The sequence below is a fragment of the Genypterus blacodes genome, unplaced genomic scaffold (assembly GCF_046128005.1).
Source record: "Genypterus blacodes isolate CSIRO-AG114 ecotype Tasmania unplaced genomic scaffold, CSIRO-AGI_Gbla_v1 ptg000022l_1, whole genome shotgun sequence".
NCBI lineage: Eukaryota > Metazoa > Chordata > Actinopteri > Ophidiiformes > Ophidiidae > Genypterus > Genypterus blacodes.
In genome coordinates this window covers 2,730,968-2,747,548 of record NW_027466835.1, presented here as the reverse complement: position 1 = coordinate 2,747,548, position 16,581 = coordinate 2,730,968, and the positions used below count along the sequence as shown (strand labels likewise).

The 16,581-nt window shown below is 46.0% G+C and overlaps 1 protein-coding gene across 1 annotated transcript in view; it reads right to left on the bottom strand.

Moving 5' to 3' along the window:
- The window catches only part of tnrc18 (trinucleotide repeat containing 18), a 46,776-nt gene that overhangs the window by 8,244 nt on the left and 21,951 nt on the right, over positions 1–16,581 (bottom strand). The window contains exons 6-24 of the mRNA XM_076143001.1: positions 15,880–15,967; positions 15,460–15,689; positions 13,307–13,453; positions 12,825–13,015; positions 12,030–12,456; positions 10,881–11,882; positions 10,434–10,579; positions 10,176–10,309; positions 9,876–9,989; positions 9,512–9,695; positions 9,102–9,417; positions 7,940–8,152; positions 5,302–5,478; positions 4,297–4,760; positions 3,741–3,875; positions 2,960–3,101; positions 2,623–2,740; positions 829–904; positions 621–729 (exon numbers count right to left, since the gene is read on the bottom strand). Of these exons, the coding sequence (XP_075999116.1) occupies positions 621–729; positions 829–904; positions 2,623–2,740; positions 2,960–3,101; positions 3,741–3,875; positions 4,297–4,760; positions 5,302–5,478; positions 7,940–8,152; positions 9,102–9,417; positions 9,512–9,695; positions 9,876–9,989; positions 10,176–10,309; positions 10,434–10,579; positions 10,881–11,882; positions 12,030–12,456; positions 12,825–13,015; positions 13,307–13,453; positions 15,460–15,689; positions 15,880–15,967 (4,413 nt within the window). The remainder of the gene's footprint in view (positions 1–620; positions 730–828; positions 905–2,622; positions 2,741–2,959; positions 3,102–3,740; positions 3,876–4,296; positions 4,761–5,301; positions 5,479–7,939; positions 8,153–9,101; positions 9,418–9,511; positions 9,696–9,875; positions 9,990–10,175; positions 10,310–10,433; positions 10,580–10,880; positions 11,883–12,029; positions 12,457–12,824; positions 13,016–13,306; positions 13,454–15,459; positions 15,690–15,879; positions 15,968–16,581) is intronic.

The window sequence follows — 16,581 nt, the reverse complement described above, 5'->3', positions numbered from 1 at the left end:
TGCAGTGTTTAGTAAACTTAATCTGTACCGAGACTGAATCAAAAACTGTACAGTGAAATGAGAAATGAACAGATGGCTGAACAGAGCGTAGAACACCGAGCGCTCAGTACAGTTTATTAAGCACCGGGGTTCGTCTTATGTCACTCCATGCCAGTAGGGGGCAGAGAAGAGTCACGAGTTTGCCTGTAACAAGAGCTGATAGTGAAGGAAGCGTATGCTGGAGGGAGGGAGGCGTTGGCAGTGGTTATATTATTTAACAATTAAAATACTTCAGGTATGGAATATACTGGGGCCTTTCCACTGAACAATAGAGCAAATGTATGGACACAATAGCCTAGAACTTAAATAGTATAACTGTAAATGTACTTTGCATCATAACCTTGCGACTATGATTGTATTTACGGTTTAGTCTCCGTTCTTGTAATTGTTTATTAATCATCCTGAATCGAAACAGCCGCTGGTGTTCATTGAGAAGAGAACTCTAGGTCTGTTACATTTGTTAGTGCTGCCTGCCACAATTACATTGCCCGTGTACTATAAATGGGTTGTGAATCATCGCATATAAGTGGTTGGTGTGTTTTAGTGTGAATGTTAAGCCTGTGTGCGCCCTGTGGCTGTACCATTCACAACGGTCCCAGGGTAAAGGCAGCGATACTGCTGGCTCCAGTAGGCAGCGATGCGGGTTCCCTCTGGGAGATAACGCACTGATGGAGGCTTCACATCGATGATCTACACATACAGGATAAATAAATTAAATATCAACATTATAAAGCACCATCTCTCACTCTCTCTCTGCACACAGTAAGCGGAGACACGGTGGTTACTCACAGCCTCTTGTAGCAGCTGCTCCAAGCTGTAGATGTGCGGCCGGTTTCCTCTCTCCCCCTCCACCACAACGCTGTATCTGCATGGGGTAATGCAGGGAGGAAAGAGGTCAACACATTGGGGTCAACGTGCAAAAGGCCAGGGTTTTTAAACACACTGTGAAAGGATTCTTGTTGATGTGTTGTCATTTTCCTCTCCCCCGCCCCCACTGTGCTGTTCTTCAGAGGCAATAAGCTCAATTCTCGTTTTTGGTGCTCTTTGTTCCTGGCTGTGTGAATTTGGCATTATTCCCAATCACTTTGACATATTCAGGGTGGGAAATGTGGAACAGCAGGAACAGCCCACCTATGACATCCTGGAAAAACACTGAGCCTAGATGGCAACATAACAGACTTAAGCTCTATTCTTACATGATTTCCTTTGATAGAGCGCACAGGGTGATTTTCATAATCAATGACATTTAACCCTGTGCTTTCCCATTATTAACTGTAGCCTCAAAGACACATCGTTTTGAATCCTTTCTAGCCGACACATGATCCTTCATTCATAAACACCAATTACCAATATTACCAGATATATTGAATATCGTCAAAGGATAGAAAAATGTTTTGATAAATACTTTTTGCCCATATTGTCGAGCCCTACGGTGCACAAATTATCATAAGGGAAGTGAATGATGATTTGTAAATGATCTGAACTTATCGTGATGCCTATTTTTTTATGTATTTGTGCTTTAAAGTGCATCTCTGGGAATTTGCACACAGAGTTGTATTTCCTGTTATTGAATCCCATTAATCATTTCATCCAATCATTTCTGAGTGCAACATGTAAGCTCTGTTTGTGCAAGTGTGTGTGTGTGTGTGTGTGTGTGTGTGTGTGTGTGTGTGTGTGTGTGCATATGAGGGGTGAAAGATTCGACAACCTTTGTTACTCTAATGGACATGAACCTATTTATGCCAACATACTGTGCTAGCAGGAAACTGTTCTATGATTATCCAGTGGTACATTGTAATGTGAGACACATAAGCAGCCTGCAAGTGGTCTTCCTAGAACCACTTTTATGTTGACTGCTATACACCAGCTCCTGTATTTTTGGTGCTGCTTTCAAAAATTTCTTTGTATGCAGTTCTGTGAAAGATTAATGGTATGCAGTAGAATATATGCTTGCATGTGAGAATCACAGGAAAACCAAACTGTCAAAAGTTCTTGTTCCTGTATTCTGTAAATGAAAAATCTGCAGATTTGCACTGCAGTTTGTACCTGGATAACAAGGAAAAGAAAACCTCTCGCTTGATCTAATAGAGGTATTAAATTAAGGCCCCAGGACACTTTAAAATACCAGAGCCAACTTAGTGCTGCAAACACAACACCACAAATGCATCTTTTCCTAGATTTGGAGGGATTAACAGAAATATTTCCCTGTGGCTTTGTAGAGGTCCTAATCGCCAACCACCTAGCTTGCTGAAAGATTTCTCACAAGAAAACTACACTCCTTTCAGAGTCATTGAAATATATGAAACAACTGTCAAGGAATCGGGGATGAGCGGAGCAGTTCTACCCACAAAAGCGTTCATGTTTTGCCATCTGGCAGACTGCAGAGTAAGAAAACAAGAGGTGAGCTCAGCCAGCTGATCCCTCTCTGGTGACATAACCAGCATAATGATATTTGGTTCAATTATGGCTACGGGGATGTTTGAGAGGAAGACAAGATAAGTGTTGACCTGGTTTGTCCTGCGCAAAGAACCTTGGAGGAATTGAAATCACAGCATATGAATGTGTTAACATGTAGGTACTCACATGTCAGGGGAGTGTACAGTGTTCACGTGTCCTGCGTACAGTAGCTGGTCATCCATGGGGATCAAAACTCTGAGTCCATCCACCAGAGAATCCTTGTCCAGCACACACTGCACTGGAGCTGATAATGTCAACACAGGCAAAATAAAAATATTAATCAGTGACAACAACAAGTTCTCTGTTCTGTATGTATATTGAACATGTACAGTATGTTCAATATGGCAATCAATTCTGCAAATCAATGTAAGCTGGAGTATTTGATTTGTGTGTGCGTGCCTGTGTGGGTGCGTGTGTGCGTGCGTGCGTGCGTGCGTGCGTGCGTGCATGTGTGTCTACTAACCGGGTGTTGAGGATCTCTCTGATATGCTGCTGCTGCTTGGTGGGAGGAGCTCATCTTCGCTGAAGCTGCTGTCCTGGTTGGGCTCAAAGTCTTCGTCTGCCGCCATGCTCTCCATCAGTCGGCTCACCGCTCCTCTGGAAGGCTGCAAACACACACACACGTTTTGTGTCACCAAGCTACTAATCCAGCTGGAGAAAACCCCAATTTACTGAGATTTCTTCAGAAATGACATCACCACCATTCACAACTATCTTGTTAAAACACCTCACTCTGGAAAGACTCCACCTGACCTTTTGTAAGTGATACTGCTGGCGGCATGCCACCAAACTATCAAACCACGAATACACCTTTCAAAGTCAAACCATAACATATACAACACTAAAGCTGTTGAATACACAATTGTTTCAGCTGTGAGCTGTTCAGCAGGTGAACCCGACCCGCCACAGCCTGACACCTCCACCACAAATATCCCTGCATACACTTTGTGTTTCCAAAACTGGCGGCAGATGACAGCAATGCTAGCAAGAAGTCAGCAGAGAGCATGTGATGCATGAGGTAGGGGGAGTTCACAACACCACCGATACACAATTTAATTTTGAGGTAAGAGAACAAACCCTGTTTAACACATAAATTACCACTAGATTTGTTGTCTTGAGATGTTTTCCCTGTGTGTGTACCTCTGAATGCATCTAAGCACACATTTCTAATTATTTGCAGATTAGTATGTGGCAGTTTTGTCTGTACTTTAACGATGACACAAGTGATCCATTCTCACACTGACCTCTCTGGCTTTGGCCTTGGCTTTTGGTTGGCTCTTGCGTGCCAGACTGAGGCCCAGAGCCGCAGGGCTGTCTGTGATCGGACTACACAGAGTGGGTGGGCTTACGGGCAGAGGTGAGTCTTTCAGCTTCTTTTTCTGTTTTAGAAATCACAACACACACAGAGTTAAATGAACGACAGCACTATGGATGTGCTGGATGTGCTGGACACACACACACACACACACACACACACACACACACACACACACACACACACACACGCCCACTGCTGGATGCTGTCAGACTGCCTGCAGTTGTCCTTTCTTGTCAGCAACACCACACAGACAGCAGGGGACTGCCGCAGTGACTGAAGTACTGGGAATCCCTACTGGCACTCTGACACACACACATACACACACACATAAAGATGATAGGGAGCCAGAGTCTGATGTTGGAAGAGACGAGTAATAACAACAACTGATCAGAAGGATGAGCAAAGAGAGGTGGAGGAGAAAAGAGGACAGGCTTCTTTCTTTGGCATTTCTTCAATGACAACGCAATGAATAATTGACTTACTTTCACCACATCTTTTCCCTCTCTGCTGGGCAGAATGGTTTTGGGTTTCGAGGCGGGTTTTGTGGTGAGAGGTGGAGCTGAGCTGGGGGAGGAGATCTGACTGGTGGAAGCAGATGTTGAGAGAGAGATCTGATTGGCTGTGGAGCTGGCATCATGGAGAAATATCCTCTCACTGCGGCGCCGAGTCCAGCCCTCGTCTTCGCTGAACCCTCCAAACCCACAAGCGGCACCAAGGTCGAAGCTGAATTGCCGTGGTGACCGAGGTGATGGGCGCGGCTTGGGCAGAGGCTTGTGTTTGACTGGAAGGGTGTCATCTCGCTTGGAGGGGCTGCTCTGTTCGATGCGACGTGTTGCTGGGGGCAACAGGGGAAGTTCCGGAGCGGCGCGTTTACCGTGCAGCAGGAGGGGAAACTTTCTCAGCCGCAGATCTGACCCAGAGTCTGACCACTCGCACTCTGATGAACCTGCCAGGAGTGGAAAGGGTCACACGACATGAAATCACACACAAACACCCTCACAATGCTTTGGCTGAACAATACGTCTGCATGAACTAACACACACAGATTCTACAGAGGCAAAACAAGCTCCTCCTACACACATGAAGCACCCTTTAATAGACTATGGTGCTAAATTCTTGTCTGAAGTCAATACTACTGTGAATAGGACTATTGATCAATTTGAAACTTATACATAATTCAAGACTGAATCATTACATGCAGCCGCGTGACAATTAGAAATGAATGAATATTTAAGAATGAAGCGAGGGCATCATCCTGAACAAGCAATGAACCTGCTCAACCGCAGAAAATTACAATTATGGTCAGCAATGCTGTCAGTGAACAGGCCATGTGAGGTGTGTTAAATGTATGGAACTAAAGTAAACCGTATATTACAATAAAAAAGCAGATGCACTGTTATATATATTGGATTTGTTGGTTTGGTCACAAAGTTTCACGTAACCTAGAATTCATCCCTGTGTGTTTAAGTGCTGTGGGTTTGAATTACCATGAGTGCTCAGTCTGCTCCGATGTTTGCCATCATGGAGAAGGGTCAAGGGGGCAGAGCTGACAGGGAGAGCGCTTGCCGCAAACCTCGCCAACAAACCGAGTCCGCTCTCCTCGCAGCCGCTGTTGTCTGAATTGGACTCTTCCTCATTATCGTCGTTGTCGTCCTCTGAGGATTCTGTTTCAAAAGAGAAGGTTTTGTTACTTTGGATCAGAAAAAAGTTGTGTTTGAGCCATTGGTAAACACTGGACCAAAGGTCAACGGACTCCCTGTTGTTTCTACTGACCACAGACACAAAGCAGAGTCTAGAGGCTGAAGCCACAAAGGGAACAAAATGACTGAGGAGCTAAATACATAGACAATCTGTAGGAAATATTCTGACCTCAACCATATCAAGCCTGTCTACACAAACCCCACATACATACACAACATACATACACAAAATGAGCTGGTCAACAAACAACAGGAGAGAGAGAGAGGGAGAGGGATAGACGGAGAGAGAGACCAAACTACTGCAGTCTACCTTCCTACGGTAATCCAGTAAACGCAAGATAAAACAGTCACACACAGCTGAGCTCAAACACCGACTCTGACATTATTCATTATTTAAACCTGGACCTATAACTCAAGGTGATGAGAGAGAAGGAGAGGGAGACAAAGGAGAATAAGACACCAATAATTGAAGAACTCCAATAACCCACTCCCTGTTCTGAGTCTGCAGAGAGCCCGACAGGCCAGCAGAACACACAATGGCAGGTACACACAGGTACACACACACACACACACACTGTAGAATATTGTTGTATAGCTTTAGTGCTGTAGTTAGCAGTTAGGTCCATGGCAAGAGATGAGCGAGAGGAGCGTTTCCTCGGGGTTAGACAGTTACGTTAAGGGTGGATACACAGTACAAGGTGTCTCCAGCCACCAGGTACCTCAGTTACTGGTCCATCTGTCCACACAAATGCCACTATAGATCACTATAATTCACCCAAAACAAAGCAAATCGCCAGTAATGGTTCATTTTTACTGTCCAACTTCGTCTAACTTTGAGAATAGGAATTACTTCAATACAAGATTCCTTTCAAATACGGGTTAGTGTTTACATCTTGGATCCAGACATGAATGGACTGAGGAAAAGCGTATTGAAGAGTATGACTGGTTATTTTGAGGGCTAAATCTGTTACACAACTTGTACTGTGAATCCAACGTGTTAACAGCAGCAGACAGACAATAAAGCAGGCAGGCGCCGAGAGGACAGCCCTGTGAGGCCCCTTGGAAATGACAATATGAGAGCCGAGCAACTGTGGTTACATCCTCTGTCCTTCTTTTCCAAGCCAACAGGGGACATCTCACAGGTTTTGGATAGTGGGCGTAACCACAGCTCTGCTCAGTTTGTGTTTCAATTTGTGAGAAAAAAATGAAAAACAGGAACCCAAAAGTAAAAGTTAATGTCTGAAAGTAACACCCGAATCTTAATGTAGGTCAATTTCAGCACAGGAGTCCATGTTAGAGGTCAAGAGAGAATAGAGGGAGGGGCACTTCCTACTTACAGAGCAGGTGACAGGGGTGTGGCCTCAGGCAGGGCAGGGCGGGGAAGTGTGACGGTGAGAGCGCAGCCTAGCCGTAGCGTAGCCTGGGCTTAGCACAGCCTAGCTTAAGCAAAGCTTTAGCCACAGTGTAGACTAGCCGTAGCGAGGTAGCATAGGCGCAAGGCTGCGCTTAGTCCTTGCCAGGCTTCTGAAATGTCGCAGCAGCAGCAGCAGCAGCACAAGCACATGGAACAGGCTGAGAGACACTCAAAGCATCATGGGTAGGATAGGGGTCAGAGGTGAAAGGTGAGAGGACAGAGCAAGGTGTCTGAGAGCAACATAAAGGGAAAAGGGTTATTTGAAGGTTTAGTAGACACGGAGAAGGAGCCCTCTTGTCCAAATATCCCAACCAGCTCGTAAAATCACTCAAATGGAGAATTTTGGAATGAGAAATGAGTAATAGTAGTAACATTATCAACCAGATTACCAACATCAACATAACAGACCAATCATGACATTTCTCTTTATTTTTCAACCATTAAAAAAAAACTTGTACTGCCAGATTCACATATCCAAACAGGAGCCATGTGTTTCCAGTTGTGGACTTGAGGATGATCAATGTTCAAACCTGAGAGAAATGAAGGGATATTTGAGGAACAGAGCGCTCCAAGGATATGTGCGGTGCAGTGGCAGCAGGACAAACGAGACAGACAGACAGATGAAGCAGACACAAGGACCACAGCGTTTGGCTTTCTGTACCAATCATATCAATACCTTTAATAAAGCTTATAGGCACCAAACTGTAATACAATTTTATATGAAAAAGAACTCAACATTCACACAATTTCAATAACAAATGCTACAAAATCTGTTTCAAATCCAGGCATTGAAAAAACACCACAGAAACGGGTGAACTTTAAAAAAGGCAACTTTGCAGAGAAGCCAGCAGCAACAGAGGTAGGGATCGTCAAGCTAAAGCACAATCTGAAAATAGCTGCCTCAGCGAATAGCAGGCACAGAAGCGAGCTGTGACCCCGCTCACAGACACATTACGCTCCGACTCAACAAACAGGAGCACGGTGCTTTAAGCAGGAGGTTTGGTCAGTAACCTTGGTCGAAGGAGTCGTCAGAGGAGCTGAGGCCCGCCTCCTCCAGCAGCAGGGATAAGTGCTTGTGTTTCTTCTTCTGAGACTTCTGACTGGACAGTAGGGAGGTTGGTGACGACGCAGAGTGCCTCTTTCTGGTCAGGTTGCCATGGAAACGTGTGCCTGAGAGAGGGGGCCAGCCCCCTCGTGCAGAATTGTCTTCCTCTGAGTCGGAGTCTGATGCAGAAAGAAGGCGGTTAGAGATTCACGCGGTCAAAATGAGACCACAAGGAGCTGCCGGGAACAGCTTACCTGCTGCTACTGCTAATGAATTAAACATATCAATAAATAACTCCCACTGTCATAACTATGTCATGATAACTGACAGAGCCTTAAAAAAAATTTATGACAGCTGTTGTGAATGATCTCCTTGACCTCAAGTAGTAGAATTTGAAAGCCTCATAAAGTGTTACGAAACTGCAACAGCACATACTAGGGCAACATGAAGTTATCACAACAGCTCTCTAAAGCAGGCAGCCAACAAGGCACTGATGGTGACATCATCAACAGTTGAAACTGGCAGTATAACATGACAAAGGATTGATAAACCAGCCATCCGCAAGTGACATCAAATCAAGTGCCATCATCACAAAAGCTTAAGCCAAAGAAAGCTGCCTCCCATTTGCCATGAAAACACAAGCTAGCTTAGAGAGCAACCTAAACTGCGGAGTGAAGTTGTCTGTTTGTGTCTACAAAAAGCTCACCTTACAAAGAATCTACCCCACACTAAAAGCTGCTGCGTGTGAACACACCACAGGCTGAACGTAAAGTCAATCAGACTAAGTGACCCTGGTTTGACGGGTTTGACCCTGGTAAACAACAGACCAGGGACCATCACTACTGTGCACCAGTCTGCCATTTACACCCAAGATGTGTCACATTAACCTCATGTAGTAGAAACTCACTCCATTCTCTATTCAGTGATTGAGTGCAAATACTGAGTAACCATACAAGACTCATTCAACTGATCATTGGGTTTTTAAACACGTCTGAATAGGAGAAGCATTTGTTCATGTGCAAACTGAACAACACCATGTTACTGGTTCGATTGCTGCCAGGGACCTTTGCTGCAAGTCAACAATGTCCCATCCACAATAGCTCGGACAGTTTGTCTTCAGATACTCACTGTTGGAGCAGCTGCTGAGCCCTGGTCTCATGGAAGAGGACAAAGCACTCTTCTTCTGACCTTTCACCTTCAGGCTTGTGTCTGAGGCCGAAGCTTTGGCAGCTGTCTTGCCTTTCCCTCCTTTAGTGGAGGAATGAAGTCCTCGCTCCTTTCCTCGACCTTCTGCAGACTTGCGTTTTAACTTGTCTACCTTTGGGTTGGGGGCAAGTTTCCGAGATGCGCTCAGTGAGTCGAGCTGCGACAGAGACAAGGCTCTGTCCAGGTCTGACGCCAACTGCTCCTGCTCACACACATGGCCACGCTTCACCTTCAACACCTGAGGACAACACAAACAACAGTTATGCAATCAACATGGCAGCTCAGCATTGAAGCACTTTTGAAGAACAGTTATACACGTCTGAGTGTCTTACTTCCAGAGTGTGACTAGATGAAGGCTCCTGTTCAATCCAGTTTTTCTTCTTCTTTTTCTTCTTTTTCATCCTCACTTCACCATTTACTGACTCCATCTCCTCTTCTTCTCTGGATACCCGGAACCTCTTCCTCTGTCCTTCCCCAGCCTCAGAGTCCTCAGAGTATTGCACTGTCCTACCCACCCTGACAAACAAGAATGTTAGTATAAACAAGAACAACTGATTAACCTTTAAAACCACAGACTGCTTGGTTGGGACCATTGGAAATCAGTTTGAAAATAACACAAGTACAACAAATTTGACCAAAAATCGGAATATTTTGTGTGTTTACTCAATTGCTAATCAATCTTGCGGTCACACTTACTTCCCAGGCCTGCTGTCCAATTTGGGATGTGAGGCCAAATGTTTCCGCTTCCTGGGTCTGCCTCTGCCCCGTCTGGTCAGGCTCCGCCTCTCATCGTCCTGCTGCTGCCGCTCACTGACACAACATACTGGTGTTATAAGTGTGTGTGCGCAACACCGGTGGGGAAGTTTGAGCACTTTGACAGGTGTTTGTCATTTTGCAAAGAGAGCGGTGTAATAAAGTCAGCAGGCATGAGGTTCATGCACAAAGTACACATGCCTGCATTCGTGCCAAGTGTGTGAGGTGTGAAATAACACTCACCGCTTGTCTCTGCGTCTCTGCAGCTTGCTCATCTCTCTCTGCTTTTCCTTGTACGTCTTCTGCAGCTCAGCCAGACGAACGCGATAGTCTACTTCCACCGCGTCCAATATGTCCATTGACATTTTACTGAACAACTGCAGGGTAAAAAGTCAATTGAAAGGGTGAGGATGAAACAGCTGTGCTAGACTACAAACTGAAGTGCCTTCATTTGTAGACAGATGTGACTCTCTACCCGAGACCAGTTTTAGGGAAACTTACTGGTTCCTCTTTCCTCTGCCTCCAGCTGTACTTCTTGGAAGGATCCAGCTCTCTGGGTAGGTCAATATGAGACTGTTTCTCTATGGCTTCCAACAGAATCTGTCTGCTTGCTTCAATAAGAAAGTCCAGGCCCTCCAGTGCCACATCTGGACAGGAATCAGAGAATAATAAGGAATGGGCAGAATATAACATGTGAGACAAAATTCACAGGGTTGTTTACAGGGACTTTTAATTATTAATCCTAGATGAACCCAAAAGTGAAGGAACAGGAGAGTTTGAGTACAGCAACAAAGTATTGAATCTGCCTAGTTTGTAGGAAGGAGAAAAACTACTCTTCTCTCTCTTCTTACTCTATTTTGGCCCGTCCCTCTCCTCTCCTCTCGTGTAGTAATCCCCCCCTCTCTGCACACCTCCCATTCCTCCCTCACACAACTACTTCCATCTTACCTTGCTCCTGGCTGATGCGGTCCACCTCTCGCTGGGCCATTTGGCTTAGCAGGGCAATGCCCTCTAGAGCCACAATCTCCAGGGCCCCGGCACTGCTGCAGTCTATATCCATAGCAGGACCTTCTGTGTGTGGGATAAGTGACGTGGAAGGGGGAGCACTGAACCTGGCCTCGGGCATCTCACTGGCAGCCAGCAAGGCGAGCAACCCTGCCATGGGATCCTCGGGAGCGATGGTCAGCGGGAGCAGAGAAGTGGAAATTGGAGGAGGATAATGGGAAGTTTCCATGGTGTTTTCTGTCTGACTGGGCATGTGTGAGGTCATTGGAGAGCCTGGCTGCTCCGGCTCAGACGCAACACTCGGGGTTTGCTCGAGTGACCCACACGTCTGACCCGAATCGTGTCTGTCTGGACCTGCAGTGATGCATGATGGATATTGTCTTTGTTCTTGGTCCTCCATGACTTCTGATTTGGGCTCTGCTTCTGGGAGGGGAGCGGGGGGGAGGGGATATGTTGCCTGACAAGAGTATGATGACACTTCCATTTTGATTTGCCCTGCTTCTCTGTCTTCCTCCCTGGTTTCTTCCAGTTGCTTAAATTGTTGAGATGGAGGATTCGGAGCATGCAGAGGTAGTGGTTGATGCTGGGGCTCAGGTGCATTTCTGTCTCCCTCCCTGTCCTGGTTAGGTAAGACAGGGCCGCAGCTCGGGCGAAGAGGCCCCAAGGGTTCCGCCGTTACGCCAAGCAGAGGCTGCTCGAGATCAGGTTCCTGCTTGAGGACAGACCCCGTCTTCGGCTGCTTTACACTCTGTGGCTTGACATCTGCCTCTAGTAGCCTTGTGTGACGGTGGGCATGGGGCAAGGGGGCACCAGGGGGCGGAGAGCGGGAGCGGTGGGGTGGGACAACCTCTCGGATTGCCCCTGTTGGTGTTGGCAGGTGATACGGTGGAAACGGTGAGCCAAATGGGGCAGTGATGGACTGGTAAGGGTAACCAGGCGGGAGGTCTGCAAAACAGCAAAGCAACAGTACAGTTTATAGTTAGAGGCACGTTCAAGTTATCTATCTATAATGTGGTTTAAGCATTTCTGGTTATGCAAACAGTTTCAGTTTCACATTTGTGGTGAACAATTGCAAGATTTCTGCAGACCCACCAGAGCAGACACCTTGAAAGGGAGCGGAGGACACTTTCTGGCATTCCTTATGCTCTCTCCTTCCTACTTCCCCTTCCTCTACCACCTCCTGTTTTGGCCGTCGCGGTGAGGACGGGGGTGGAGAGGCGGACCGGGGGGAGGGCAGGTGAGGGAGGGGTGTGGCGGGGTGAGACAACACTCTCTGCCCACCTGCTTCTGACTTCAGGGTGGTCACTGGCGAGGGGAGCCGAGGCAGTGGGGTGAGGGAGGGGGTGGAGGGAGTTGGTGAGCGAGAGGGAGGGGGAGGCTTGCGGCGGTGCAGGACCGGCGAGGGAGTTGAGGAAGTCATCGAGGAAGTCATTGAGGAGGGACGGGGCTTTGTGTCAGCATTCCGTTTGTCTGCTTTCTCTTCGAACTCTGGACGGTGCTCAGAGGCCTTTAAACGCTCCTGAAACACAGATGGGAAGACAGAGTGTGTATTCTGAGTGTGTATTCTGTCACAGACTTTCTTACACTGCTCTGTCCTATTACAGAATACACTGAAAATATTGCTGTAATTCTTCATGTGTGTGTGACTCTTTGTCATGCATTCCACACCAGTATGTTTGTGTGTGACTGTGCGTGTAAGTACACTAATATAATGCACATACATGTCTCACCAGGCTTACTATGCATTGCTTAGCTGCTGCAGGATTGTTGTATATTATGTGTGGAGGCACATTTATATGTATTTCAGTCAAATCTGCAAAGACAAGGTCGTGAACGACATGGCGATTGATATGCATGTGTGTGCTTAGCAAGACAAATGCCCCTTACGACCAGCTGTGCATTCCTCTGCAGCTCCAGGACTTGAGCGGTGTGTTGCTGGATCATGAGCAGCTCGTGTTGCCGGAGCATCTGCTGCTGGGACAGAAGCTGGAGCTGAGCCTGGGCCGCGTGCTGCAGGGAGCTGCCAGTGCCGTACACCCCTGACCACACAGGGGCCCCGCGCTCCAGTACATCACCTCCTGTAGAGCCAGGAGAGGAGCATGATCAAGAGAGTGCACATCACCTAAACCTTTAAGCTGTGGAGCATGTAGCCTCAAGAGATCACCATCATATTAACTGAGATAGATATGAGACCATGGTCCATAATGGTTGGTAGTCTTCTAAGGGTCATGTCTGAAACGAGGAGCCACTAAGCTAAAGGATGTCACAGCCTCACAGCAGATTTCAACAACCAAATCATAGGCACACAGTGTAAAATAGCATATGAGGGTAAGAGGGGTGGAGAAAGAGAGCGAGAGAGACTTTCATACCGTAGTGTTGCAGGTGTTCAGTTGGGATGACGATAATTTGTCCAGATTGTGGATCCCTGGCAAACTGGTAGGGAGGGGGCATGGAGCCTGGCAGAGAGGTGGTGTAGCCCGGCGGGAGGGTCTGGTGAAGGGAGGAGGGTCCCAGGCCTGAAAGAGGAGGATGGAAATAACAAGGGGGGAGAGAAAGAAGACATGAGTGGAGAATGAATGAGACAGAGCAAGGGAGACCATAGAAATAACATTTCCACAGCAAAGCTTAACAAATGTCCTCCATTGTTTTCCGTACAGTATCATGGAGATGCATGGGGCAACACAGCGATTTTTTTCTGCCTGTGAAAACAAACTGTTGTTTTACCCCGTGTCTAGACGGATTTGGCCGTTTGAGTGCTTGAGTGCTTGTGTTTTAAGATGCTGTGTGTATGGTTGTGTATGTGAGGGAGTGAATTTGTTTCTGCTTGTTGTTATTTCTGGACAGTGGGGGTTTTTTGGAATGTACCGCAATGTTCTGGAATGTCTGTGGCACTTGACCCCTGGAAGCGACTGCAGGAAAGCCACTGGGCCTGCAGTGCGCCCCGCCCCTTTCTGTTACACCAATCGGAAACAGCTGAGTGGGTCCGGGGAAGAGAGCAACAGCTGTCCCTTCACAGCCCAGACTGGTGTTGAGCTGATTTAAACTCATGGGCTCACGGTCCGACACCATGAAGGTGAACTGAGCGAACTTGATCAATCATGAGATGTCAAGCTGCTTAAAACAACAACAACACAATAGCTTTGTGAAGCACGCTCTACCTGTTCGACCTAGGCTGGATCACTTACGGTACATAGAGGCACAGTTGCATGTATTAACACATGTATTAAGATTAGAGAGTCAAGGACACAAGAACTAATATTTAACTGCTGTGTGCCGTAAATGATGGACTGATAAGAGTGTGACTTAGGGTGTAGGTTTCAGAGCTGTTTGTTTGCATACCACATGCAAACCTTCAACATGTTCTCACCCTTCTAGTCATGTTAACATCAATTAACATCATTCATTTGATTCGCTGTGGTTAATAAGATTGCTTACTTTGCAACATACACCAAACCCTTTCTGGTTCCTGAATAAAGATCAATCAGTAGATCGATAGAGTGCTTTATTGTTTGTGCTTCAGATCATGTTCACACCACAAACAACAACCCATGACAGAGTTTGTTTGGAACAGGACCAGGTTCAGTTGTTTTGGTCCGCACCCTTATGCAACTGCTGTGTTCAGATCTGCACAAATTCCCAGATGGTACAAACTGGACTGAACCAAGGCTGCACCTAACCATTACTTTCTTAACGATTGATCTACAGATTATTTTACTGATTATTCTATAGATTATATTTTTTTAACACATTATAGCAATTATTTCCCCCAAACCAAATATCAAACTTATCTCATTAAAATTTTCTTCAATCATCTCCTCTTGAAAACAAACAATTCTTACAAAGATTTTGCGATGCATTATTCCACAATAGCACTTTTGAATTCAAGTAAAAGTGATCGAGCGCAATCTGCATTCAACAACAAAAATACATGAGGCAATGTGATATTTTAGTCACTTTCAGAAGAAATAACTGTGCATAAAATCCTCTTGAATATAAATAATATAAATAATCATATTTATATTAATTTTAATAATGTTAATATACAATAAATATAAAATTAGTGCAGTTTGAGTAACACAAGAATAAATAAAACTTGATCTCAATTCAAACACCCAAGCACATGCACAGCCATCTTACTTCATTATGACACGTCGGCACACGGTTATGCAAACCGACGTACTGTATTTGCGTAGCTGGGTAGTTTGTTTATGTCGACGCTCCACCCTACCCCTAGACTGAACCTTGTCCTGCTTTTTGCACATTTCTTGTTGAATTCATGTTCGACATAATAGTCATTTAAAATGTGCAGTTATCATTGTAAAATAATAACCACATCTGAGCTTCAATCATAAGTGTAACTAAGCTGTGAGGTCTTTGAATTGTGCACTATGTTTTCAACAAAACTCAGCGCAACTTTACCATACACACCAAGAACGTAGGTGTGCGTGGGATTTTTTGGAACACCTAAAGTTGTGCATGTAACACGTAGCAAATGTCTTCTGTCACATGTTCATACACATACCATAGGGTGAGCTGGAGAGCCAGACTGGTGGAGCTCCAGGACGGGGTATCCAGGGATGAGGGGTCAAAGTTGACTGGTCTGGAGGCCAACGCCCTGCACTTGCCAGAGCAGCCCCTCCTGTCACCATAAGGTTTGGGGTCATGAGGCTGGGCGTCATGAGGCCGGGTGTAAGGCCGCTGGACAGGGGGGCCGGGTGCATCTGAGTAAACTCGGCCAGCTCCTTGGATTCTCTGTGAGGGAACAAGGCGCAGCTTTACGTAACGCTGGTGTTTTACATAATATTGTCAAAACACAATAATACCACTGAAATGACCCAAAAATCAAACTAAGTGTTTACAATAAGTATGATGTGCATGTTAAAGCTCTGACTGAGGAACAGTTCAGTGTGTCATTATGTACACATTGTGGCCACCACCTCACCTGAGCACTTTCTCCTGTTCACGTTCCAACTGGCCGGCCAGCAGTCTATCGTCATGGTGACGAACCCGGTCATCTCCCCTGTCCTCATCTTTGGAGGGGGACAGATGGGTTGAGGGGGAAAAGGGAGAGTTAAAGATTAGATAAGGTTCAGAAGCTGCATGACTAAACCTTGTGGAATGTTTCAATGATACATTAAATAAGTTACAGCCAGCAAGAAAATATTAACATGAGGAACACAAGGCAAAAATGGAGACATTGGAGGCTAGAGAGTAGAGGGGATGAAAAGGTTAAGATGAAGGTGGCTAGTGTGAGAAATGGGAGAAAAGAGGTGACAGAGAAGGTAGCTATGTAATAGTGACATGTCATGAAGAAATGAGAGGGGAAACTAAAAATACAATACAGCTAGAACACAAACAAACACACACACACACACACACACAGCTCTCACTTCAAGTGGAGTGTCAGCTCTTATCAGTTATTAGGCAACTGCCACGGAAGACGTGTGAACATGACACTCTTGCTCTACTATGCACAGACTATACACACACACACACACAGCACAAATATCAGTACTGCTGCCTGCCCACCCGCCCCCATTTTGAACCCATCCCCCATAATGAGGGTCAAAACACACACAATGAGAGAACACACTCAAGCAGGCACCGCCACTCATGCTATGCAGCAACCCAGAATAAACATGAG